At 46.6% G+C, this 27,729-nt stretch overlaps 1 protein-coding gene across 11 annotated transcripts in view; it reads left to right on the top strand.

Annotated features, from left to right (window-relative positions):
- The window catches only part of LOC119372049 (trithorax group protein osa), a 303,909-nt gene that overhangs the window by 265,165 nt on the left and 11,015 nt on the right, over positions 1–27,729 (top strand). For 2 of the 11 annotated variants that reach the window (XM_049419720.1, XM_037642491.2), the window contains exons 14-26: positions 3,852–3,921; positions 4,665–4,705; positions 5,264–5,291; positions 6,765–6,827; positions 8,740–8,831; positions 9,320–9,711; positions 10,203–10,351; positions 12,533–12,769; positions 16,535–16,594; positions 18,248–18,328; positions 22,137–22,232; positions 23,773–23,835; positions 26,468–26,557. In XM_049419720.1, coding sequence (XP_049275677.1) covers positions 3,852–3,921; positions 4,665–4,705; positions 5,264–5,291; positions 6,765–6,827; positions 8,740–8,831; positions 9,320–9,711; positions 10,203–10,351; positions 12,533–12,769; positions 16,535–16,594; positions 18,248–18,328; positions 22,137–22,232; positions 23,773–23,835; positions 26,468–26,557 — 1,462 coding nt within the window. The remainder of the gene's footprint in view (positions 1–3,851; positions 3,922–4,664; positions 4,706–5,263; positions 5,292–6,764; positions 6,828–8,739; positions 8,832–9,319; positions 9,712–10,202; positions 10,352–12,532; positions 12,770–16,534; positions 16,595–18,247; positions 18,329–22,136; positions 22,233–23,772; positions 23,836–26,467; positions 26,558–27,729) is intronic. The other 9 variants (XM_049419721.1, XM_049419722.1, XM_049419723.1 and 6 more) reach the window with 9 other exon arrangements.

Below are 27,729 nucleotides of genomic sequence, written 5' to 3'. Positions count from 1 at the left end.
CATACATACATACATACATACATACATACATACATACATACATACATACATACATACATACATACATACATACATACATACATACATACATACATACATACATACATACATACATACATACATACATACATACATACATACATACATACATACATACATACAGGTACCATTGAAGGTGGGTTAATCTGCCATTTTTGCACATCATCTACACTGGACTTACCTGTGCCATCTGCACTCGACGTCTGTGAAAGTACAGGATTCTAGGCGCACCAAGCAACCACTGTTACGAGCGGGGACGTTGTCTGATGTGGACCCAAGGGGTAGCGTGGAGCTGAGGGGCGGGAGACGTACCGCCGGCCCAGGGACGTCCAGAACAGCAGGAAGCCGAGGCAGAGAGACCGGCGTTGAGGAAAACTTAACAGACGTTTATTTACATCATAGAGGACAGGATCGTCAGAACGACATGTAGTCCGATCGATCCGTGCCGAGCAGACGCTCTGCTGCTCCTTAAATACGCTTCATTCCCAAGATAGGGAAACTCCTTAATCGGCAAATGTCCAATCACAAACGTGCATGCCTTTGAAGCTGCATAACTAGCAAACGTCCAATCACAAGCATGCATGCCTTTGTAGGGTCCGTCTCTTCGACACATAGGTCACCGCCCCCAGGATGGCACGCCAGGGACCACTGCGCTCTCACTCTCCACGTCCGACCAGTTCGGAAGAAAAGGGGGGGGGGGGGACAATGCCACCTCGGGGAACTGATAATCCATTTACGAACAAAGGCACCAGCTTTAACCAAAAGCACACTCGATGCAAATACGCGTCCCACGGAGGGGTCCCGCGTGTAGCAGCCAGCTTCCCGCCGAAGCGCTCAATTCAGGGAAAAGACAGCAGGTGTAGGTAAATCCGTCCTCCGAAATGAGGGGGGGGGGTGTCCAAGAAGCAGGAAAACTCGTTTGGAGACAGCTGGCCCAGGACCTTCGTATCTGCTTTGTAACACCACATGCGGTCAAATACTCATAAGACAATGCTTAGTTCATGTGTATTTGACAGCGATTTGACAAGGAACGAAATAGTTTTTCAGGGGGTCGACGAATCGGTAATTTCAGTTCTGTTGGCTTCCGGAGAGCTGTCGCCACTTCTCTCCGTACCAACTCGCTGCACTCTATCGGCTGCGTGAAGCCTCGCACTCTACTTGCGCGTACACTCGGTCTTAGTACGTCCGCTCCACCGCATTCAGCTAATTGCGTGCAGCGTTGACCCAGATATTCGAAAATCGAGGACATCTCGCGCACTTCCTTTTGCGATATCAAAAAAGACAATGGCTTATTGAAGCGGCAGGCCTCGTGAACTGCATGCAAGCATCCGACAGCTGTCCGAACGTAAAACGTGCGACTCTGATTCGAGGTAAAATAGGCCAACGATAAAACGAATGAACAAAATATTTGCTCCAAGAAAATGCGACTCCCAATCCACTTTTTTTCGAAATTTCATACGTTCTTTCTGCTCCACGCAACTGAGTCTGCGGTCGCACAAAGAGACTTCTGACGACCGACGACTGCTGTGAATAAAACTACGTCGGTTGCCTATATATATATATATATATATATATATATATATATATATATATATATATATATATATATATATATATATATATATATATATATATATATATATATATATATATATATACATATATATATATATATATATATATATATATATATATAGAGAGAGAGAGAGAGAGAGAGAGAGTGAGAGAGAGAGAGAGAGAGAGGCGCTTTTCTAAAAAATATGAAGGATGGTAAACAAAAGTTATCACGTGCGGGAGGCTCATAAATACACGTCATTAGATCTACCACCTGTTGGCAATTACTTTGTGAGCCTACAGTCAAGAAACTCGGCGTCGTAAACGTCCGATCCACGGCAGCCTTTTACGCGCAGCGCAAGTCACAAGAGAAGCGATATCCGCGGCGAAAATAAGGCGTTGCCTTAGCGGCTATATAGATATCTTGGGTGCAGCCCGGTAAGCTCTGAGAACGTTTGAAGTGCGAAGGTGCTTCCTGCAACGTCATGTCACGACGGGTAAGTGTGTAGAGTTTCTGTACGTGGCCTATATAGAGCTACATTTAGGTAAATTTAGCGCGCCCTCTTCTGGGGGCGCGAATTATAAGAGGGTTAAGTTAGGTTGTGTTAGTAAAAGTAGGCTTATGTCAGAGCAAAGCTCCCGTTCTTGCCGTTAGGGGAGCTCGGGGCAGCTTGAATAAGGCAAAACGAAATACGAATGAAGGCGCTACCCCGAGGTATATACAATATAATATTTATTTACCGGTCCGCCATGACGTAATTAACATGGACAGATGTTCCACAGGCTTATTTGCATGTCGGTAAGGAAGCGTTTTGTTGCATTTGAAGTGAACCAAAAGGCTCAGCCTGGCATGTTCCCAGAAATTTTTAGCCTCGCCAGAATGCCCTTAGTACGAGGAGATACGCTTTGTGATCTGTGACGTTGTGCTGACGTGTCGACGCTGGAACTCTGGCGCGGACTGTTACATACACGGCGCTGTGTTTTAGTGGGAGCGCTTCGCCCACCTCTAAGTGACGTCATTTTCAGACAGAGTTACGTTGGAGATACGTGGGATAGATAGAGAAACTTCGGAGATACGTTGGAGGTAGTTCTGATAGGAATACATTGGAGAAGTGGCACTGTGTAGGTTTCCGGCTAATACCATCGTGAGAGGCATTGATTTGTGGTTATATATGTGCAGCCACACATGCAGCGGTCTTTCTTTGTCAGTTGCCATGTGTTCTGTTTACTTCCACGAACATTCGGGATTCCCAGGATTTCGGGACATCTGTACGTGGCGTCATCTCTCGGCGGAGGGAACGGCATCCTGCCATAACTGAATGGGAAATAGGCGAAAAAATCATATCTCTTGAAAAAAGCCAGTTATCAAAAACGACTCCGGGCTCTATACAGCAGAGACCTACTGGAACATTTTGGTAAAATGGCAGTATCGCGCCACAGAGCGTGCGGCCTCCCAGGACAATCGAACACCGCCCATTAGAAACACGTGGCGCACCAGTGTGAATTATTGAACACTCGGGGAAGCCACGCGGTTTGCGCTGTAATTTTAACAGAATGTTCAAATAAGTCTCTGCTGTATAGAACCGGGAGTCGTTTTTGATAACAATCTTTTTTCTTCAGATACGATTTTTCTCGCCTGTTTCCCATTCAATTACGGCAGGCCACCGCGGTCACCGACGAGAGATGGCGCTACGTGCAGATGTCCCCTAACCCTGGTCATGGCTGCGTGTCATGCAAATCAGGTATTTTTTTTTTTTATAAGTCGCCATTGGTTTCCACGAAAGTCAACGATGTGGAGTTCGCAGAATTAACCTTTGCAAGAGTTACTGCATACAATTCCTGTTACCTCTTCACATTTTTCATATGTGGTGTAGAGCCTATTAAAAGCTTGCACGTGACGTCATGGATGCAGGTTTTTAAAGTACTGGTGCTTCAACATGGCGGCTTTAATGATGTCGAGGCTGCATAATCATATGGAGGTTAACCTGCTTCGATGTGATAACGACGCCGCTAGAACATTTTCGGCCTCTTTGCATGAACAACGAAATAGCCTACTCGCGATGTAATGATAACATCAACGTAACTTCACAAACTCCGCGTCCCACAATGATGGTACTCCAATATGGCGGTTTCAGTGACGTCAGTGCAAGCCATCTATTGGAATGTTCCCACAATTAGTTAACATACGAGCTATCTATTACTGGCTAGATGTACAAGTCATCTTTACTTTCGCATTCTTCTTTCTTTTCTGCCTGCAGACAGCAAATGCCCTACTCCGGGTTGCAATGGCACGGGTCACGTGACAGGTTTATACTCGCACCATAGAAGGTAAGTGTCTCCGATTGGCTGTTTGCATAATAACAGTAACTTGACGAGGAAAAGGCAGGATGTAACGTGAAATGTGCTCTCCATATGAAATTGTGTTTACTGCAGGGCATAAGATTGCCCGCACAAAATAACGTTCGTGAAATTTACACCACCAACTGTGGAGAGTACACTTTGCGCTGGCATTTCAATTGCGTTTCCGCGCTGAAAGCTTCGAACAAAGATACGTTTTCGTGCTCGCATCGTAATTTCACGCTGCACAATAGCGACAGATGACCTCGTAATGTTCCATACAAACTCTTCCTGTGCTAAATATCTGAGTCGCGTTCCGGCTTTCCGTTATCCCTGTGGCATTGTAGCCGAGGTTTGCTATTCTGGCCATGATCATGTTTCGAAATAATGTCGAATTCTCGATCTTATCAGCTCTCATTGGCCTACAGGGCTGCTACAGGTTCCTCTGTGATTGACCCATAATACTGCCGCAACAAAAAAAAAATTCTGACGTTATCGCGAAATTTTGCAGCGTCCGGAATTTTACGTACATCACGCTGAAGATTCGTGAAGTACAACATTATCTCATCATCTCCGATAGGGCCGCTAGTGTACCTGATAACGATTGTAAGTGGTACTCCTCGAGGTCAATTCAAACTTTCGCCCATGTCCACATTGTTATCACACTATCTGGTTCCCAATACAGGAGTACGTAAGCGACATGGGCATGAAGCTATTTCTCAATATTTTTTCAGCCTGTCTGGGTGCCCAAGAAAGGACAAGATTACACCCGAAAGTAAGTTGCTCTTTACCAATTGAACACCTTGATACTTGAATTGTGCGCTGTACAACAACGTATAGACTCTATCGATGCATAATCTAGCAGCAGGGCAACGTAATGTTCGCAGTTATCTTGTATTTAAATCAGCTCAACGTGATCTTTAGTTAAAACTGGGGTAAGTGTAATCATTTTAATGTACATAACTGACATTGAAATGTACTGTGACGTGATCTGGATGTGTTACGTAATCGATAACTGAAGGTGACACAAGAAGGGAACGTTCAACGCTGTGGTAGATATACACGTATTCCTACAATACTTTAGGTATACGAGCTAAGCTATTTATCAAATTTTAAGTATTTTTAACAATGTTACCTCAACGCATTCTTTATAGCAGATAAGGTAGCTCAATTAAGTGTCGTTGATATTTAAAGTCTACTTCTCTCAAGAGCTTTACTTTTTTTAATTGCATATTTAGTGCTGTGTTTAGTGGTTCATTAAAACTTGATTACTGTATCGACATTGAACGGATATCAAACGTCTTCTTTCTCTCCGTTCTAATCTCTCTTACAGTTTTGGCACAGCACGAAACAATACTCAAGTAAGCCATCGTTGGGTGTATGCTCTACGCATACTGGCGTTGGTTTTTTTTTTTTTCCTTAGTTGGCCCACTTTGTTTTTGCTGCAACTGTAGTGTGGTTCGTTGTCGGTAGCACGGAGGTTCTAGTGCATGCTTTTGTGTTCTCCTTTTTGCACATTAGTTTGCTGTGTTTTTTTTTTACGTTTATCATTTCTGCACTGCTGTTTCTGTGTGTGGAGTGTTTTGCTGTGTGTTTTAAGTCTGTTGGGTTTTGTGTTGTCGTAACGATGACCTTGAATGCCTCGCGTTTATATTTATTCATTAATTCTGTATTTCCCCAGCAAGCTTGCTCGCAGTAATACCTCACTAATGAAAAAAAAAAAAATACGGTTAAGTACAACACCCTGCCATATTGCGTAGGCCAGCCGAAACCCCGAGTTACATAAGCCGCACTCCTCGTCTCCTTTTTTTTTTTTGTTTAAGTATGATTACATTACAATGACGAGAATGAAAAATACGTTGGCGACTATGAATGACTAACTGTGCTTTACGCCTTACTCCAGTCAATATTCTACTACATATGTTTCCAGCAGGATGCGTCTGTACATAAGTCTTCAAAATCTTTTACTTCCAAATATTCATTAGGAAGCTGTACCAACTGGCCCTTCAAGATACCCTTCTGCAATTGATTACAACTTGAAGCCGGTGAAAGTTTGTTCAGTGCATTAATTATGAATAATAAGCGATCCTAGCATAGCAGTCGCCATATTTTGAAAAACTGAATATTTCATCCTTGAAACCAAAAAACATTTATACCTCTCAACTCCCCTGCCTCTGGCTTTGACCGACTAGGCGCTTGATATCCTCACCTGGCTAAGCTTATCAGCGTTTTGCAACACGGCTATCGTATTTTCTGACCTAACGTTATTTTGCTTGCTGTGTAGCATGTAGTTGTACAAAAAATGACATGTTGCTGCTATAGCATGTAATAAACGCCCCTGGAATCCGCGGGAACCTTTGTAACGGTAGAAAATTTTCATGTTTTCACACGTAACTGGCCTCGTTTAAAATAAATTCTTGTAATGTCCGCCTAAAATAAAATCTTCTGTTATACGCTGCTGTTACGATGATTTAATCTTTTTTCATTGTGTCTAAAAGTGACATCAGTCGGGGTGAAATTGAAAGCGCCCACTGAATGTAACTCTGGCGCTAGGTGTCACGTTAATGCATGCGTAACTTGACCCCTTGGAGCTGAAGTTGCGTGCTATATATGACTCTTGTAAGATCTGACAACACCGATATTATTCATTCTAACTCGCTGAAGCATAACCAAAAATATAAGGTTACGAGGCGTTTGGCGCTACTTACGGTATAATTGTGCCCCTTTCGTTAAAGAACAGTGCGAAAATACTTACTTTGCTCAATGTTACGATGACGGCGCGCACTGTCTTTGCACGTGCAATATGTGACACGTGTCACTTTGTTTTGCGTCAGGTGCCCCACTCCTGGCTGTAATGGAAGAGGACATGTGAATAGCAACAGAAACTCACACAGAAGGTGAGTGACCCATCTTGTACGGCACTAGAACGTTGCACGTTACAGTTAACTCTACTTAACCATTGATCCCGAAGTCGCAACCACATGGAGCGTATGCGCGACGCATCTCCGGCGTCGACGCGCGTCTATTTCAACGCCACGCCATGACCACGTCGCTGTCGCAGCCGGAGAGCTTACTATAGAGTTTATATGCCCTTATAAACCACCATGTGGAACGCATCTGACACATTTCCGTCGTGGTTACACTGCGCAGTTTTACTTAACTACTGATCCAGAAGTCGCAACCACATGGAGCGTATGTACGACGCATCTCCGGCGTCGAGGAGCGTCTATTTCAACGCTGTGCAACGACCACGTCGCTGTCGTGGCTGGAGAGCTTGGTGTAGAGTTTATATGCCCTTATAAACCACCATGTGGAATGCATCTGACACATTTACCGTCGTGGTTACACTGCGCAGTTTCACTTAACTACTGATCCAGAAGTCACAACCACATGAAGCGTATGGGCGACGCATCTCCGTCGTCGCGAGGCGTGTCTATTTCAACGCTGTGCAACGACCACGTCGCTGTCGTGGCCGGAGAGCTTACTATAGAGTTTATATGCCCTTATAAAGCACCATGTGATATGCATCAGACACATCTCTGCAGATCGTGGTTACACAGCGCAGTGATTACGCAAATTAAATTGGGCACGCTTGATGATGGCGTGGCTAACGCGTCCCCTAATCGTCTATAAGGGCGGCGCCAACTCCTCCTGATACGTTTCCTCAGTCGGAACTGTCCCGTAATTGTTTAAACTGCTTGGTTATGACCACACAACCTTTCTTTTTTTTTTTTGACGATAGCGATGACCGAGGACCCTTGATGTTTTGTTTCAAGAACTGTTTACTGAGCAACTTTGACCCCGCAAATCCAGGGACCAAAGGCAGGCCGTTGTGAGAAGTCCGTCATTGCTTCGTTTTCATTTTTGAATGCATTGCAAAGCTTATCTTCTTTCGGAATCGAGCAAAAGGGGGGAGGGTAGGCGCTGCGGTGAAATTTGCTCCCCCTCCCCCTAATGGAGGACCCTGAACAAGCCTATGCCCGTTTACTTCAACTTAGGTGTGCGTTAATGTACCCCAGGTGGTCAAAATTAGACCGAAGTCGACCACTACAGCGCGTCTATCGCGGTTTATTTACGCAAGACGCCGTAGCTAGAAACGCGTCATTTCGCACTCGCTTCGCTTCCTCCTCCACCATCTTTTCTTTGTGATTTGAGCTCCAAACAATGAACCATGGTGGAATTTTTCTTATTTTAGCGTAACGAGTTTACGTGATAAGCCAAACCTACAAAATCTTGAGCAGCGCAGGATAGTATCTAGATTAAAATTAATTTAACAACTCTATCATGGGGACTTCAAAATATTACGTGAGCGTTACCTTCAACATCCTTTCAACCTTTCAGCCAGAACGCATCACAATAAAGCTTTTAGGCAACCAGCTAGCCACCTTGATGTCCATAACATCTCTTTCCTCGCGCAATTTTTCATTGGAATGCGTCGTCTGAAGAAGCAGCGAACTCTGTCTCGTTCACTTCATTTACTGAACATATTGGAAATATTAGTTCTTGGTATAAGTAGGTGATGTTGAAATATGCCTTGATTTGAGTCCAATTATCTTGTATAACAAAAATATGTGTACACACATTGCTAAGTTTTTCCATTTATGTAGCACTTATTATTCATTTTACTTTTACAATTATGCCAAGCTATTAGTGCATCTACCTTTATTGTCTGTTTGTATCGTTTGTATTCACTCCTGCATGGGCCCCAGGAGGGCCTGCAGTGTCTGTAAATATATAGACAAAATATAGATAACTAACGGAAGTGTTCTCGTCTCTGTTCTTGCATCCGTCGTTCCTCGCTGTGGTCAGCCTGTCCGGGTGCCCCATTGCCGCCATGGAGAAGCTGGCTCAGAAGGAACAGAAGAATGTCACCAAACACCCGCCCACCACCTCTAGTCCCGGTAAACTGGGTCTTCTTTTTTTTCTCGCTTGAAGGAACTATTGCTTCGCGACAGAGCCATGGCAGTCTCAATCAAGAGACCGCAGCTGCCGTAGATGCGCTAGATTTTGAATGCCGAGGCGCCACTGGTGTTTGTGGATTGGGCATCGCGAGATCACAGGTCATGGTTCCCGCGTCCGTCTACTTAGTTCGAGCAAATTTATTTGTGAAAAGCCTTGTCACAAATTCGCGGAGGCCGCTGTCGGAAACAAAGTGGAAAAGGTGCCGGGGTTCCGCTAACTGTTGACGCTCCCACCGCCTCGCTATATAGTGTTTATACGAAACGGCAACCGATATCGTGTCACAGGCCGCTCGCGATGATAACGTGGGAAAACCACGCAGAGAGTGGCAGTGTACTTGTCTATTTGCCACGCTCACATTGCTCGCGATAGCACGTAGATGTGTCGATTGTGAGCGAGTCCGTGGGGCCAACCCCTCCCAACCTCGCAGCCCCGTCGGACCGCGTTCTCCGGCCCATGTGCTACGTGAAACAGCTGGAGCTGCACGATTACAAGTACCCGGGTTACGTGCCCACCACGACGCCGCGCACGAACCTGGCCAAGGAACTGGAGAAGTACAGCAAGCCGCCGCCTCCGGAGTACGCGCACCACTTCTTCCAGCAGCAGCAGCAGCAGCAACAACAACAGCAACAACAACAACACCATCAACCGCCGCCACCGCATCAACAGCCTCCTCATCATCAGCAGCCGCCACCACCACACCCGCCACCCCAACAGCCGCAGCAGCAGATGAGTCCGGTCCCGAACCGGCCCATCGCGCCCAAGCCCAAGGACCAGATGACTGTCACGGTCAAGCAGCGCCTCTCACCATCGCCTCCGCTGGTGAGTGAGTGAGTGAGTGAGTGAGTGAGTGAGTGAGTGAGTGAGTGAGTGAGTGAGTGAGTGAGTGAGTGAGTGAGTGAGTGAGTGAGTGAGTGAGTGAGTGAGTGAGTGAGTGAGTGAGTGAGTGAGTGAGTGAGTGAGTGAGTGAGTGAGTGAGTGAGTGAGTGAGTGAGTGAGTGAGTGAGTGAGTGAGAGTGAGTGAGTGAGTGAGTGACAGTGTGCCAATTTATAATGACCGAATCACTTAATTTCACTCGAGTAAGTCGAGTGAAAGTAGAAATGTGAATGAGCATGCGAATGTATCTATGTGCGAGTGATTGAACGCGTGGAACAAAGAATCAGAGGTTAAGTGTGTTAGTAACTAGCAAGTGAGTGAGTGAGCTCGACAATGTGGAGTGAGTGAGCTCCTGAACTATGCGGCCGGGCATGTGATGCACGTGAATGTCTCAGCTGACTGTGTGGTACGCCTTCCTCTCTGTCTAATCAACAAGGAGCAGCCTCCCGGCGTGGTTGGCATGGGGACAGCGGCGGTGAACCTGTCCAAGAGGCAAGAGGCCCTCGGGGACCTTCCGCCCGCTCCCCCGTCCGGGGTGAGACACATACATCCGGCCCTCGACCTGCCTCTCGTCCCTAGGCACAGGTAGGCATCGATGGAAGCGAACGCGTGGTATACAAACCACGATGGCACGTTCGATGGTTCCATGACCACGTGGCAGAAAAACAGTGCAGGAGCAACACTGAACGTAGACCAACACCTACGCTGTCTTCAGACTATCGTCTCCTTGAATCATGGACACGCATTTATATTGTCTGGATAACAATGGTAAAAGTGATCCTGTATCAACAGAAAACAACCATGAAACAAAAAAAACAGCAAACTTATTTTGTTCGGGCCTTCTTTCAGTGTTCTTCTTGACAAAGCTAATTCGCATGGACGCCAAAGGGCAGCTTATGTCCTCGTGTACTTTAGAGTCTATTTCAGCGACTATTCCTTCAGTATACGCTTTAGATTTGAGGAGCCTGCGACCTTCTGAGTGGCGTTAGGACTTTCGAAGACCTTATGCATAATATCTGAAGAAGGCAATCCTCGAGTGTTCGTTTATCGTTCAGAAGGCAATGAACAACGCCTGTGCCGCTGCAGCAATCCTAACTCGGTGTTCGAATAGGGACTATCTTCCCAACATTGTTGTTGCTGAGTGCGACAAGATTCGTGTCTATTGACACCGTTACGAGAAGAAGCCAGTTGATGAAAAGTATCTGATTGTACATTCAATGCCACAATTTTTTTTTTTGCTCGTGTGATGGTGGCGCCCATCGGAACCAAAAGAGTTAGCGCGTGGCCTCTGCGATCGGCTCCGGAGCTAATCGCGCAGGCCACGGTTATTGGCGACCGGCAATGCATACCTTCCAGATTACGGTGCAGCGACGAGATAACGGTCGACTTGAATTACTGTGCGGACCCTTGCCCCTCCAGTCACGAGTACTTCTGCAACTAGGCAACTCGTTGCAATGCTCAAACGAGTGGTACACTCTAAAAAGAGTTTAACCTTTTGGGACGTCTTCCTATCACACAATGATAATCGTCATCTGGCTTGTGTGCATTTCTTCCATTTAATGCTGCGCGCCTGGCGCATGGAGAAATGCTTTCCCCATGTCCAGTTACTTCTAGGTAACGAGCGTCATGCGCTCTCAACATGGCATAGCATGATAGGAAAATATCGCCTACCTATAGTTATCAACAAAGGGGACGCAAGCAAGCCTAGTAACGACTATATATAACTTGCAAGTAACGTCAGTTCCTGTCTTCCGTCCGCCATCACCGAGCACATACGTCTCAGTGACCGCGCTGTGTTTACGTTCGTGCGCGGATCGTTCGGCGCAGTGCGCGTGTTTTGATCGTTTGCCTTGCGCTTATGACGAACGAGAATCGTTCAGGACATTATGCAGCCTGTAGTGTCGTCAGTGTTGTCGCACGTAATGGTTGAAACAACTTCGCACGAGTCATCTACAGTGGCGCTTTTCGCCGCCTGCATTTTGCGGCGCTCAAAATGCACAGATTTCGTCGCTGATTGCTGCATAAAACCATGGCCCAATAACATGTTTGACGCCCAGTCGGAGTTCGTTTCACCGAAGAGCTAAGAGTGCCTCCCAAAACCAAGGCGCAATCACTGTGTTCAATTCGGTGCTTCACGTTTCGACAAAAATTGACCTTGCGCATAACTCCGTGGTGATACACTCGGCGAAAAGGTGAGGAGTTTCGGAAGCATAACTTGCCTGCTATGAAGTGACACCCGCACACACAAACGTTGTGCAACGTCTGAGGTACTTAATGTTTACGCGCGCATAAGCCGTACCCCGCTTCTTGGACAGCTCTTCCGTGCGGTCTCGCGGGTTTGTGATCACGTTTAGCAAACAGTGCGTCCCCGCGTCTAGTCTTTTTTTATTATTGATTTGCACTTCTCGTGCAGCAGCTAAATATCGCACAAATTGCCGTTGAGATGTGCAGCGTTGACGGGAAATGCGAGAGCCGCACAGCTTGAGTCGGTGACGTCTGCTGCCATGTGCTCGGTAATGGCGGCGCATGCCGCGAAATCGTATCCCAGAGTTCCGCGGTGTGACGTAGTTGCAAGTTATGTATTGTTGTGTGACTGAAAGACATTCCAAAGAATACAACTGTTTTTAGAGTGCGATCCAGTTACTCAGATCGGTATAACGTTTGCACTTAGCGAGAGCCGAGGCTCCACGACAAACAGACCGCATGTGTTGTCGGTTGGTGGGCAGCGTGATGTGTTTGGCGCAACGGTCGCGTTGGACGGCGCAGTCTGTCCCCGGCGCTGGGTGGCCCCCAGCCGCACCATCAGGCCGGCGGTCTGTATCGCGGCGCTGGTCCTCCGCCCGAGGAGCAGACGGAGCCCGTGGACTTCTCGAGGGGCGGGCCGGAAGGGTTCCCCCCGTACCCCCCTGCGTCCCTGCACAGTCCCCCTCCTCCGACCAGGGACCACCTCCAGCCCCTCGCCGGGAGGCCCCCCGCCGGCTCCGACTACGCGGACAAGGACAGGTGCACACCCCCACAACACCCCCCGTTGTTGTCCTAGAGGCCGTACCGTGACATCCCTTCTAGAGCTGCAACTCATATTTATTCACGTGATGATCATGGGCAGACCGGCAATCAAGATCCAATAGAATCCGTTTTGATTTTTACGAAAGATAGCTCGTGACGTGATGCATGACTTCTTAGGCCTAAAGCTATGCAAGACAACACATTGTTAACCTAGGCAAAGTTAAAGGGGCCATGACACGGCCACCCAACAGTTTGCGGTTTGCAAAGAAAAATAAAAGTAGAAGGTCTTTTGTGCCTAAACATATATGAAAAATTAACTGTAAAGTAATATTTCAGTGCCAAATAGGCCCTAGAAGTCGCCGGCTATAAGCCCCGCCCACCGTTGGCGACCGCCATTTTGCCATGGCGTGTGTGACGTCACGTGCTGCATGGGTCGGTGCTGCATGGGTCTTCTACCTAAGTTTCAGCCGCTGCAAAGCGTTCAATTTCAATGCCAAGTTGAAGAAAGCTTAAAGGGGTACTGACACAAAAATTTTGGCCTCACGTTTTTTTTTTTGCTGCAATGTGTTGCTGGGGGCCTGTTAGTCGTAACACGGCACATCGTTTGCTGCAGCGCGCGACAGATAATTAATTACAGGCTCCTCATTACCGACCAGTGTCAGTTTCGGTTTCAAAAACGACAGGCCTCCGGGTGCAACTATCACCACCTAGCGGCTGCAGCGCTCGATCACGTCAGCACACAGAAGTGTGACGCACTTCCGCGCTGATCGCGTCGTCTCCTCGCATTCGCACGCTTGCCGCACGTGCTGCGCGATGACGTCGCCATCATCGTCCTCGTTGTCGTCGTCCTCCTCATCGTCGTCTGTTGGCGACGATTTCCTTGAGACACCAACAGCGCAGCGGCGAGCGCGTCAAAACAAAAATGGCGGCTACGACGTCATCACAACTTGTACCGGCTACAACGGTTACGTAGGGGAAGTAGGGGGGTCACCTCGGGTCACCTCCGAGGGTGTCAATGCAATAGGTGCGCCCTATAATGCTGGATCGCGCACGCGAACTTCAATATTCATATAAAATACCTTCCAAGCTTTATTCGCTGTCGATATTTCGCAGATGGTACACGCACGTACACGGAAATCGATCCAGCAGGCTATCTCGGCCGCGAAATTTTGTGTCAGTACACCTTTAAATAGCTCGATTGCACGCATAGCTGAGCACGGAACAAAATCGTTCGCCGGAATGCAGACGCTCGCAAAGCAAGCAGCATGTTGCGTCACGGCTCGCGAGTGCGCCAGTGTTGCCCGACTCTCGGGCCGCTCGCGTGTTTATAAGAAATATTCAATTATAAATTAAGTGCTAGACCAAATGCGCTAAAATTTCACCAGCTTGTTTGTGAATGCACAAGGAATAACCCATATAATACAGATTCTTATGGAATATTGTGCGTCATAACACCTTTAAGGCTACCAAGCAGCACGAAGAAATTGCATCTTAAAGGAGTGCTGATACCATTTTTTCGAAAGTGAGTTTACTCTGCCATGCAAACCTCCTGTATACAGAGACGGCTCTGAGCAAGTGTGAAGCTCAGTAAATACTGATAAGATATAAAGTCGATTTTCGCATGGCACACCTACTGACATCGACACTATCGTGAAGTCAGGCTACAGTGCCAATTCTGGCGACTTCACGCTCTAGTATGGCTATTGTTGTGATGACGTCAGGTACCAAAACGCTCAATATAACCACTTGTCCACCACCAACGGAGCCACGGAATGGAGCGGCCGTGGAAACGTCAGGATATCTTGCGCTAGCACGTGACGAGAAGCTCACGCCGTGTCGTGACGTCAGAGTATGGCAGGAACCGAAACTAGCTCTTTAAAACGTACTGTAATTACTTTTTCAGGGTGCATGCACTCGCGCTTACCAGTACATTTCCTGGGCTCTTGAGAGCTTGGCCTTTCATTTGACGCAAGAAAACGACAACTGAAAATTTTCGTGTCAGTACCACTTTCAGGGAGACGGGACCAGAATCGACTGCCTGGGCTCGGCTCTTCTAGCACAATATCCGTCAGTTCTTGACGAGATGCCAGAGTTGCCTTAGTAGATGTCTGATGCTATCGATCATCCGTTACTGCAACCTCTTCGGCCGAGTACTTGTCTTTGCACAGCGCCGCACATGCACAGGTCCGTCTGTGAAAAAAATGACGGACGATGGGACGAAGGCTTTCGTATAGACGCTTCCGGTACATTAACTCTACAATAGAGATGATAGGGATGACGGCGCAGGCGGCATGTGGCCCGAAAAGCGTTTACTAGCGTTTGCCAAACACGGACATTGCTAAAGCAGAGAACGTTGACTCGTACTAATCTGACGGTGGAAGTTATAGTTAGAAATCGAAACTGATGCTCTCACAAAATGAAAGCAGCAGAGGGGTGCCACTGATAGTATTTCCGACGAAATTGCCACCACTTACCTTCTGTTAACGAAAGTTCTCGCCGACATTTGACTCTCTGTGTATCTGACTTTCACCACTATAAATATGAACTTCTTTGAACCCTCCCAGTCGAACCAGAACAGTCGTGCAACGTAAATGAACTCGTGTATTTGCGTAACGCTTTTATACTCCTTTACGTGGACCGGCCTTTACATGGGTTCGACCGTTTCCTCTTGCATTACAGGTTTTCCTTCGCAGAATTCGCTCATCAGTAAGACGTAGCATTTTTATTTTCTTCTTTGGCTTACGTGTGCTCTTTTTTTTTTCTTTTTGTAAAACGCCAACGCAGAGAAACGGGTTCCATGCTGTTTTTTTTTCTCTCTTATTTTCGTCATTCAGTGCTCTCAGCGGCTATTCTGCTATCTTCAGACCTCGATATGTCGAACACAGATAAAATGAAGATCGTCTATACTGTAGCAAATTAAAATCTGTCTCGTTGATATTGTAGTATAACGATGGTACACTTATCAAAAAAAAAAAATCCGGTATAACGAAGCTATTTACGTGACCGAGTTGGTTACAGCGAGGTTTAAAGTTGAACTGGTTTTTATTTGCACGACTGTATGCAATGTTGCGGGAGACCTGGGAAGAAAAGCTGGCTAAAACACCTGGAAGGTTTAATCTTAAATGGTCCGTAACGCAAGTGCTTCTCCTCCCCTCGTGGATGTACCGATCGTTTCGCGGTGCGAAAAGCACGTGACATAATGACGCAGCCGCCGTCATACTCGACTAGAACGCTGAACAAATATGTCCTATATACCGCTTCATTTAGCAAATGCAGACATCGCAGCAGTGGGTAGTGAGCGGTTTCTGAAAGAATGCGAGTACACATGCATTAGCGCTCTATTTTAAGGCATTCTCATTGGAGTCCTCGATGCCTCACTCTGCATAATTAATAATTGCAATAGCCGGTTCGAGCCGTTATAACGTAGGAGGGAACAAGAACACAGGCTGGCCGAACCCGTGGATGTGCACGGGCTATATATTCCAGCAGAACGTAGTGTCAAATAAGATTCAGCGCGAACGTGTTCGTGCAAAACGCTACAGCAATTTCGCGGGCAAAATGCTATGGTGTTGCGGATCGCTTGCATGTTCGACTGGGATACTGAAATAAGGCGGGAAAGTACAGAGGGCACAAAGCCGCGCCACGTCAAGTTCTGAGCGCGCGGCAAGAAGCTGTGCTATTTTGTCTCGCGTTAATTAGAAGGCTTGAATGTCTGCTGTATCACGACATCGCTCTTTCTTTTATTCTATTCCCATCCTTCAGTTTACCTGGATGCGGCCTTCAAGAGCGACCTCCGATGCAAGGGCCCCATCAAGAGCTGAAGTAAGTCGGACTGATGCAATACCGCAGTCGTGCGCGAATCCAGAGGGAATTCCCCGCGTGCCTCAGAAACCACAGCGCACTAAACGAACACGAGACCACAGGTCAAGCGCTTCTCCTGTGTTCACCTTGTCTCGTGTTCGTTTACTGAGCTATGGTTTCTGAGTTATGATGAACTACCAACATGCCCAAATGTCCTCCCTCCTGTAATTACCCTGGTGTACTGCACCCCCCTCCCCGGCTTAAAATCTGTGAGCCCGCTTGCGGCACGTGAAACTGAGAGAGTCCTCCTCAGTCCATTGCGATCTGGAGATTCGAGAAAGGTTTATTGAAGCAAATATAACAAGCGCTGCAGGATTGTTTGTTGCAGAAGCACACGCTGCCGACCAGGGGTGGTATTTCGTACACTGTCGAATGCGCCCTCTTGTAAGCTCTGATTGGTGCAGACGCCTTCTGCGGCCTCTCTGATGTGCTTACAATGCCGTTACTCCAAAATGTGACAAAATGGCTGAATGTGACAGTGTCCAGAATGACACCCTCTGATAGACTGCTCAACAACGTCCGACATGTGTGTTTAAAAGAAATGCTAGCGATTTTAACTTCTACTGCATTATATGCATGCTATGCATGGGTGAGCGATAAGCTTTGCCTCAGACTACGGAGACGTCCAGGAATCTGTCAGTGTTTATAACAAATGGCAACGATTTAGAGTAGTGCGTACTCTACTATGGGAGGTCTGTTTTATTTTTTATTTTTTTGAAAAATCTAGGGACCTTAGTTTCGCGACATTTCCGCTAGGCAAAGTGTGCATGCGCCGTGGCATAGTGCTAAGGGCGGATTCCACCTTCGAGTTTTTTAGCAAGTATTACGGTACCGCTCCCCCTTTCTTGCTCGTTGTGCTTTTGCCGTTCATACTTCCAGCGAAGGCACCCCAACACATTGGCGTAGCCAGGGGGATGGGGGGGGGGGGGGGGGGTGTCACACCGGGCCCGTGCTCTCACCGACATTTTTCTCTTTTTTCTTTGACATGGCATACAGAGCACAATAAGACACTCGACCACATCTGCCTGTCCTGCCCCCACTACAGATCATAGAGGTGCCCTCCCCCCGAAAAAAATTTCTGCCTACGCCACTGCCCCAACACCACAAAAGCTTTTCGAAAATTGCTTTGAGGTTCTCATGCCTCATTGTTGCCTGTCAGGCTACGCATTGTTAACGAGGAACCTGTCTTTCCGGTTATGCACTGTCCCTGGAACTGGGACAGGCTTAAGCACAACGAGCGAGGAAGGATTTCCGTACCGTTTTTCCGTAAGTCGCACAGTTACCCGAGTCCCCCCCCCCCACTCCGAAATGAAACGGAGGGAAAGGGGACACATGAGAGGAGGACGCGACCGCACCCGACAGGTGTCACCACAATCGCCCCCTCCTATAAATACAGAAGCAGGGACATGCATTGCCCCAAAGCCCAGTCGCTAATCTAGCGGTCACCAAGCAAGTCAACCGAAGTGCGTACGTACGTGCAGACACCATGCAGACCCGGTCCCGCACCCAGCGCGAACGCGGCGAGTGTCCCGCGCGGCGCCATTCGCGCGCGTGCCCGTGTTGTGATGACGATGTGTCATCCGCTAAGGCTGCGCACGCGTCTTCTCAACGCAGCCTGTCCGGATGTCCACGGAACAACAAGCCCAAGAAGGCCGCCGCCGGACGGGAGGACAAGCCCGACGCCGAGCCGCTGCGGTAAGTGCACGCCAGTTACCACATTTCCACATATCATGTTTTAGTTCGCTTTGATTTCTCCAAAGTCTTGTATCCGCGCAGACTTCGCAAAAGTGTAGCTAAAGTATGAGCCACGTCTGACCAGCCGCGGTGGACTAGTAGTTATGGTGCTCGGCTGCTGAACCGAAAATGGCGGGATCGGATCCCGACCACGGCTCCGTCGAATGCTGGAGGGCCGTACACTTAGATTTAAGCGCACGTTAAAGAACCCAAGGCGGTCGATATTTCCTGAGCCCTCCACGACGGCGTCCCTCATAATCGTATAAACCCCGGCAATCATCAGCATTGTGAGCCACGTCTCACTGGAATTGAATGAAACAGGCAATGTGGGCCTGCTGGACAGACTTACTGAAGCACCTCCTCAGTAGTGGAGCTAGATCACGTATAGGCACCAGGACACGTGCGCGAGGGAAAATACTTCAGATAGAAAACATCATTACGAGCCACATTCGCGCATTACGTTACGTATTACCAGCGCTTACGAAAAATACATCTATTAAACAATTTAGCGGCAAACTGGCAGGGACATAATAAAAGATTGTCACAGGAGAAGCTCATCTTACAGAAGATCTGTCAGTTTTGCACTACATTGTTGGCTATGAATGTGTTTCAAATAGCCCGCTTATAATCTCGTTTGAAGAAAATCTTGTTCTTTTGGGTGTCGTTAGCGCTACAAGTAAATTGTTCAATGTTCAAATGAATGTTTGATGGGTAAGTAGTTCCGCGTAGCCCGTTTGTGCGCGCAGTTACGCTCATTATTTTTTTTTCTGATTCAGCTGTCAGCCTTGTGTAAGAACAGAAGCGCGAAACATGGATTGGTGTACTTCCTTGGCGACCTTTTCGAATATTGTATGCCGCGAGAATTTCAATATATAAACCTAGGTTCCCGCTGTCGGTTGAACCATGGTGGACGACTTGTAATACAAGAAATTAGCTTTACCGAGCGTGTGCGAGCAAAACTATTTTCCAGCCAAATAACGTCAGCCACAGACTACTGGAAAGAATTTCAGGGGGGTGGGGGTGTCCTCCCTCCCTTATGGCTACGGCATTGTTCTGCACCGGTACCCGCCGTTCCTTTTCTTCCGTTTCACCCTTTTTTACTACAAGGCAAAACTCGGCAGTGACAGATTTCACGGTTCCCGTGCTTAGGGCGAGGACCAAATGGGTCATGGCTTTGCCGTAGTAACATTTGAAAACCTTTTGTGGTGCCTAAACAAATACAGTAACCACAGACCAGCGGAACGAATCGTTGTTCCTATTGAACAACCACCCATGCCTGCATGTCTTTTCTTTCGTTTCACCCTGCCTGACTGTACAAAACAGAGTGTACACGTGTCAGGTTCCACGGTCATCGTGTGTAGAGTGTGGGGAAAATGAGTCATGACTTCCCCGCAGTAACTTTGAAAAGCCTTTGAGGAAAAAGTTTAGACGCCTAAGCACCACCAGAAGAAAGACGAAGAACAGAAAGAGAGCGCTCTTTTCTTGTGCTTCGTCTTTTTTCTGGTGGTGCTTAGGCGTCTAAACTTTTTTCTCGAGGTCATGTGCCAACTAGGCCAGCAACAAGTTCTTCTTCTATTTGGCATAACCAAATATCATTATATCCGTAGACCGGTGGAACGAATTGTTCTTACTGAACAACCATGCTTCCCTGTCCATCTTTTCTTTCATTTTACTCTTCCTGACTGGAAAAGACAGAACGTACACGTGTCATGTTCCACGGTCATGTGTAAAGTGTGGGGAGGGGTCATGACTTTCCCGCAGAACATTCCAGTCATCAATGCGAGAGGTACCGGTTTTGAAATCCAAGTTTTTTCCAAGCCACGGATTACAAAAGTGTTGTACATATTCGTATTCTGAACGTTTTGGCGCGCGAAAAATTTATCGACGCTCGTCAGTCCCTTAATTTCTTGAAAATGAAATGAGATTCTCTTCTGTAGGTGCATAATTAAATAAGCCCGGCTAGGCACTCAGAACTGCGACGTCACCGTGAGCCGGTACAGGAAATCAAGAGTTTGACGAAAACTCATCTGGTCGGGAATGCTCATGGTGAAAGGCAAAAAGAAGACGCCGACCAAAAAGAACTTTAAAACAACAGACCTTTCGGCCGCCGTACAGGAGCCTTGTTCACAAATTTGTCAACGAGGCCCCTGTACGGGAGTTGAAACGTCTGTTGCTTTAAAGTTCTTTTTGCTCGGCGTCTTCCTTTTACCTTTGACTATCGTGTAGAAACATCAACGTGGTGTCGCCACGTGTCATCTGCGACGGTGGTGGCTGCCGCTGACGCCCTTCTCTTAACATCGAAGAAAGTCCTGTGCAGCGCCCTCGTTGAGGTGCACCTGCCCTCTTTTGCCGCCAGCTTACGTCGCGGCTAAGTAAGCACACAGATCCCAAGATAATTTCTTACATACAGGGCATCTACCACTGAAAAAGTCGCCATTGAAGCAGAGGCAGAAAGGAACGGCGGGTACCAGCAGTTAATTTTTATTTATGTTACTTTTTTTTCTAAAACAAAAGAAGAGAAATAGCTGAATTAAGCGTGGACAGTTTTCACGGTGCAATATGCAGCGTTTGTGCCCATTTCGTTACTTCGGAGAAGAATACCAAGCTATGTCTCTGACCAGTATTACACGGTATAAAGGGCCGCCGCTTTGTCCCACTAGGACATTTCGAACCGGTGGGTAGTATACAAAGCTGAAAGAGCTGTCGTTCGGTGATGCATGAATGTAGAACCGTGTACTCAGTAAGGAGTTCGCTACCGCGCACTGTTTCAGCTTTCGCGCGAGCCTATCGCCGTTTACGGTACACTGTTGATGTAGACGTCAACAGCAACAATGGCTGCGTTTTAGCGCATAAAGGCCCGTTATTACAATGACCGTATATGTTCAACACCGTCGGTGACTTAAGGGTACCTCCAGCAGAGCAATAATGAATGTGCAATATGGATGGCTTGTAATGACGTCACTGAGACCTCCATGTTGGTGCACTGCATGGTAGGGCGGCAGGTTTGAGAGGTCGAGTTAATGTTAACATTGCACCACTTCCAAGTTATTTTGTAATTGACGCACATAGGCCCATAACAATGTGGCCACATCGTCATCATACTTGGCCACGTTAAGAGCAATATGATTGCCCTTTACGTCATGAAAACCGCTATGTCGGTCAATACGTTATGAATCTTCGTTCATGACGTCACGTGCAAGTAATCTATAGTGAATGTCTTCTCTTGCTCAGAGCGACAGGGAATGAAGCGCCTTTTTTTTTTGCGCTGAATGGCTCAATAATCCACAAAATTTCGTTGTCATATTGCCTCTGCTGCCGTCTTCGGATGTGCTACTCTGGACACTATTCAATTCGGCCATATTGCCAAATTCAGTCACGGCGGCATTTTGAACCAATCAGAGAGCTCGTAGCAGTCCTCTGGACCAATCAGAGCTGACAAGATGGCGGATCCGTCAGCATGCATGGCGGAAGTCGACAATGTCCACAGTAGCACCGCGTTATATATTGCGTGCACACTGCGATACGTATTCGGACAGGCGGAAAATATATTCTTGAAAAAAAAAAGCTGAAAAACGGCGAGCGCAGAGGCTCAACCTAGGACATCCAAGAAGCTTTTGTAAATGACGCGGTTATAGAACTGTGAATAACGTTTGAGTCGACGTAATAACGCTCGCTGCATAGATTTCTCACTAACGCGCGCTGTATATCGGCTGCCTTCTCGGTATAAGTCCTGCCTGACGAGAGTTTGTTTCTTGCTCTTGGGTCCTAGGTTGAGCATGTGCGTACAGTCACCCACGCTCGATTACCACTCTCCTCCGACCGGCGACAGCTTTTGTTGGAAGGCAGACCGATCCCAAGGCAAAAGGTACAGCACATCGTTTCTGCACTCTGACAGTTGTTATTATTGCTTCTTAACTTGTGCAACGCATACGTGCCTAACGCCGTTCTACGTCTTGAGCGGGGAAACAATCGGGAAGAGTAAGAGACTCGGTCATAGAAGAAAAAAAAAAACTAGGAGGGAACGTAAGGTGACAGTTGTGTAGCTATAATTAAAGGAAACGTGACCATGTAAAATGCGTGCCTCCTCCTCACGTGACATGGGATAACCGATGACGTCTGGTCCTGTACACATTGAGATTACAGGAATAATACTAGACCAATAGTTGTGCGAAAGTTAAGAAGCCATCAGAGAAACATGCCTTCAAAGAAACTGTGACGGACAGGTGACTACTGATAGCCACCCCGATTCATGGGACATTCTAATGAAGATCATCATCAAACAATGCCTCGTAAGGTTTAGCAACCACGTAGGCACCGTTTCCTAAAGTAAGCGGGCAAATAGGTCCCAAAGGAAACGTGGCGCGGTGTCACAAAGCGTTTGTTTGCCGATGCTGGCTCTTGGCGAACCAACGTCCAGCTAGCTCTATGACGTCATGATCCCTCCTAGCCTTTGTGCTCTTTCTCCATGGACTAGCTCCGTGTTGAGAACATTGGCGAAACTGAGAAAATGGTGACGATGTATAGCGATAGTTTCTGTCGCAGGTATTTAACCACAGAGCACGACGGATCACACTACTTTCTGTTCATACATTGCACCATAATTCAAGTGAACAACAGTCAGAAAGGTTGTAGAGAAGCCAACATTTCTGCACCGGTCAGCAAAATGCGACAGCCACTCTTTGTTTGCCACTATTAATACTGTCGGACGTGTGTGCGGGCTCTAGATATTTCTGTGCACGTATGCTATGTTAAAGCTCTGTAAATAAATAGTTGTCATACGATGTTGGGAGACGCTAAATACCAGCAAAGTGGCGAGCTAATATAGTTTAACTAATGTTTCTGCGGTAACTATAAATAAATCGTGCGCTTAATGACCTACATCTAGAATCTAATTTATACCAGTGTGTCAGGCTGTTCATATCACACTTTAATGTAACTTTCTTTTTTTCGGAAGCAATAGGGACTGTAGCGAAATGCACGCTGAGTGGATGAGATTTGTTTCACATCGCAAACGCTGTTACACCCATAATTGCAAAGAAAGATATATTTAGTCTATCCTGCTTATAACGTGCAGAGACGTACGTCTGTGTGTAGAGCCCCAACTGACGTCCGTTTATATGTGCCATGTTTCATTTTATGTCGCTTTGCATGAATAACGCCTCTTTCATTCGCAGTAACGCGACCGACATGCTTCTCGCTTGACGAAATTTTTGCACTGTGTGTCGATCGATGTGTACGCACGACTTTCAAGCGCTAACCCACTGACTAACCGCAGCCATTCTTGCTTTCTCTTCCTTGCGCTCCTTTAACCACCCTTGCATACCGCCACGGTATTCCTCTATCCTAAATTAACCACCCTCACTATACCCGCCCTCTCTTGCATCCTTCCGGAACGAACCCTATAGCTGTCCCATCCCGGGCTGCGATGGCTCAGGACATGTGACTGGAAAATTTCAATCTCACCGAAGGTACGGCGTCGCTCTTTGCTTTTATGTGTCTCTAGCATGCGCTGTTTGTCAAAAGTGTGCGCGCCGCAACACATCTTTTGCCCGAATGTCTTTCACATTTTCCTGTGCTGTCCTCTGCGGTTTTGGTAGGGACCGGGACAACTGGTATCGCCAGAACTAAAGCCTCCGAGATCAAAGGGCGTTTCGCGACATTTCCGCTGGGGGAAGGGCGCATGCGCCGTGGCATCGTGAAGAAGGCGGACTCTCGTCAAAGCGTACCGCACTGGTGACAAGACGATTTGTAAACGATTTGTAAACGGAAACGTCTTAGTGAAGACGTCTTGTATGCATTACAAGGTGATATGGTATCTTACTAAAAGCGATACACTGGCGAGTGTCAGAATGCCCTATACTGAAGCACATGAAGTCATAACGCAGTGCGCGGTCACGTGGGAGCAGAAGTGGGTGACGTCGCTGTGACGTTTCGGCGCTCGCTCCGGCTCTTTCGCTCGTGCCGAGACATATTTTAGAACTGTCAGAAAATGCACAAGTATACAAGCTGAGAAATACTTATATTTTAATTTGGTATCGAAGTTTTCTCCAAATGGCAGTCACGGCGTCATGGGCGTGACTTCATGACAAGGAGCAATATTTCAACCTTTATGTCAAGCAAATAATAACCATAAGTAACGACAGCTCAACAGTGCCATGTCAGAACTCCTAAAATTACAGTAAATACAAATGATGTAACCACAACAAATCATATATAGCGTATATTGGGATGCATGATTTGTCACAGTTTACCGTAACTTTCAAGTCGGTTCACAGTTCCGCGAATAATGATTCATTATGTTGCACACAATAGAGTAATTGCGGAAATCTTTCGAGAAATTGTGAAATAGTAGCCACGAGACTGCTTTCGCGAGCATTCATTCGCTTTATGGCTTTGGAGTGACACATCGATATAGGCGAACAGTTTGAATACCGCGCGCGCTCACGACCGAAACCGAAACTTACCATCTTGAAAAGTTAGTGCTCGTATCAACTGCTGTAGCACTGTTGATATCGCGACGCATCAGCGACGCTGATCCAAGAGTTTGTTTTGAAAGCGGGCGTAGCCGTCGGATCTCGCTCCTGTCAGCTTGTTTAAACCATTTTAACTGATCTGGTTAAACTTGTTAACCAATCCGGTAGTGAGTGGTGCAGTCTTACGAGCTTTTCGTGACGGCATCTGTTAATCTACGATCGAGCTACTGTAAGTGAAGAGACCGATCGCTTGCGTCGCGTCGTCTCTTTGCGACCCAGCGTCTACCTTCACATCTGTGCTTCTCGTTGTCTTACTAACATATATCGTGTCTATCTTTCGCGTATAACATGTCGTATACCTCGTAGCATGTTTCGTGCTTACCAACCCGGCAAGTGTAGTTTACTTGAACTAACCTAACCTAACCTAACCTGTGCGCTTCGCGGCAGTTATTTGAGTGTAGCACGTGAATGAAATGCTCGTGTCGATTGCTGCATTCTTTAAGATGTTTTCGCTGTATTTGTCGTTTCGTTATAGCTACTGTTACGATCTCTTGCTCGTGGGTAGTGTCAAGATTCCTCGCTTGCCGTTTTTTTTTATGCGTTTGTGGTTGTTTCTTAGAAATTCGCACTTTGACGTAGGTGTTAACCGAAACAGAAAATATAAGTAATAGGTGGTTGCTTTCAACACAAGAAGAGAAGGTAAAACTCAATTTTGATATCGTGACGATTGAAGTAGAAGTTACCGCTTTAGCTATGCGTTCAACAACTCGTTCGTTTAAATATCACTTAATGCGTTTTGTCTTATGTCTTGTTACGGCATGCTATGTTCGTATGAAACGAGACGTGTGTTTTCCTCTTTTATGTTGCGAGTTTCCATGCGACACGTTGTTGCCCTCAGACTAGCTATATCCTCACGAGTACAGTATGATGATGCAGTATCTCATAACAAGGACTCAACTTATTTGCTGAACGCCATTTCTTGTTCTGAATCGCTCGTCATAGCGCGAGCGTGTTGCGTTATGTTAGTAATATGTATACAAACGATCTGTGTGTTCATGTTTCTATCTGGAACAGCTGTGCAGGAGAACTTTGTCTGGCAGCTCACTTGTTGTACTTAGAGGTTTCGGACACTCTAACTGATCTGCGTGAACAAACTACTTTCCTGATGTCTTAAGGGTATGCATTCATGTTGCAAATGAAGTGATGTCACGTGGCTGTCACAAATAACCGCAACTGTGTTCACTAGTGCAGCAAGGTTTTAAATTAACGGTTGGTTACACTACAGGACTGATGCAGAAAAGCTTCATAATGTGAATTGTGACCACCTGCATTCATTCAGATCCCTTCAACAGTTCCACCTTTACTATCTACTAGTTGTTGTTGCTTGATCATGGTATTTCATTTTGCGTCGATAGAGCTACTGGCCTGTCTGCAAGTTGGGGCACAGTAAGTCGCAGTTGTGCTGAGAAAATAGAGGTTCCTTTTATAAGTGTCAAATAAGTTCTGTCTTGTTAATAGCTCATAAAAATGACACATTATAGAAATGAAGACTGCGCATTTGTCTACGAATTCTATAAGAAGTGACTTTCCTCTTTGGATAATGTGACGTACCATTTGCCTCGTGCAGCGCTTCTGGATGTCCGCTGGCGAACCGGAGCAAGTTGAGGCATGAAGTTGTTGGTGTCGACGGAAGGCCTATTAAGACAGAAGGTGCTAGGTAAGTGCCCGGATGTTGTGCTAGTTTCGAACTCTCCTACATGTTGTAGTGACGAATGAGGGTGGTCTAAATGAATTGCGGAAAGGAAAGCAGCTTGCTGACGATTAACTGCTTTAATAATAAGCTAGGGAGATGTGGCCTCGAAAGGAATCAACAGAATGCCTCTCGTGCCTATCTTTCGGATACCTGAATTATCAGTTCATAAACAGTGACAAGGGAAAAGCGTAGCAGGGCTATATACCTGTGACAACTTTTAAATAATTAATGCCTTCTAAAACCTACTTGAACATGGAACAGTTTTATGAAGGAACATTTCATTGAAAGGCTATGCATATTGCACACTATTGTTTGGCACTACAAAGTAATTAATCTGTATCATACTTTCACCATAATTAACGCTGGGGAGATATTTCGCCCATGCGAAGCATGTGTTTGCAATTGAATAATTCTAATGTCGACCAATGTACTAGCAATGTAGCTTGCTGCCTTCAGATGTCGTTGCCAATATAGCATCTTTGGTCGCCACCCTCAACAATAGCTTAGCAACTATGGAATTGTTTTCCTAAGCATAATGTCAAATGTACTAGCCCTGGCTTGGCAGCCATGCGCATAGGTCGGCAAAAAAGCTTGAGCTCACTCAAGAAATATATTTTGCTCTGAAGGCTCACTCAGACTCACCAAAATTTTCCTCAACCGGACACACTCGGACTCAGACTGACCAACATATTACTTAGCCGGACTCAAAGTCACCCAAATATTACTCACCTGAACTCGCTCAGACTCATGGCCCGATCTGAGCCTGAGTGAGTCGACTCATGAGTGAGTTTGCCGACCTATGGCTATATGTCAATGCGTGTGGTTTGTGAAAATGCTTGGACTTTCCATGCCCATTTTGAACCCCAGATTGCCAAAATTATACCGATGTTCCCCACTATGGTCAGGCTTATAGTGAAATGCTGTTTTAGGTGCATAAAACCCCAGAGTATGATTTTTTTCTTTTAGCAGATACCATTATCTTAGACTGATGAAGCAAAATTGTTATAAATTATTATTTGGTTGACAATACATCATTCTCGTGACACTTGGTGTAAAAGACTAGGACTCTAACATTGCATTAGCATTCATTGCACAAACTAATCACATCAGGTGCTGTAATTCACATACAGCACGTA

This window comes from Rhipicephalus sanguineus, chromosome 10 (genome assembly GCF_013339695.2).
Source record: "Rhipicephalus sanguineus isolate Rsan-2018 chromosome 10, BIME_Rsan_1.4, whole genome shotgun sequence".
Taxonomy (NCBI): Eukaryota; Metazoa; Arthropoda; class Arachnida; order Ixodida; family Ixodidae; genus Rhipicephalus; species Rhipicephalus sanguineus.
Note: the sequence above shows the minus strand (reverse complement) of the source record. Positions and strands in the feature narration are given on the sequence as shown.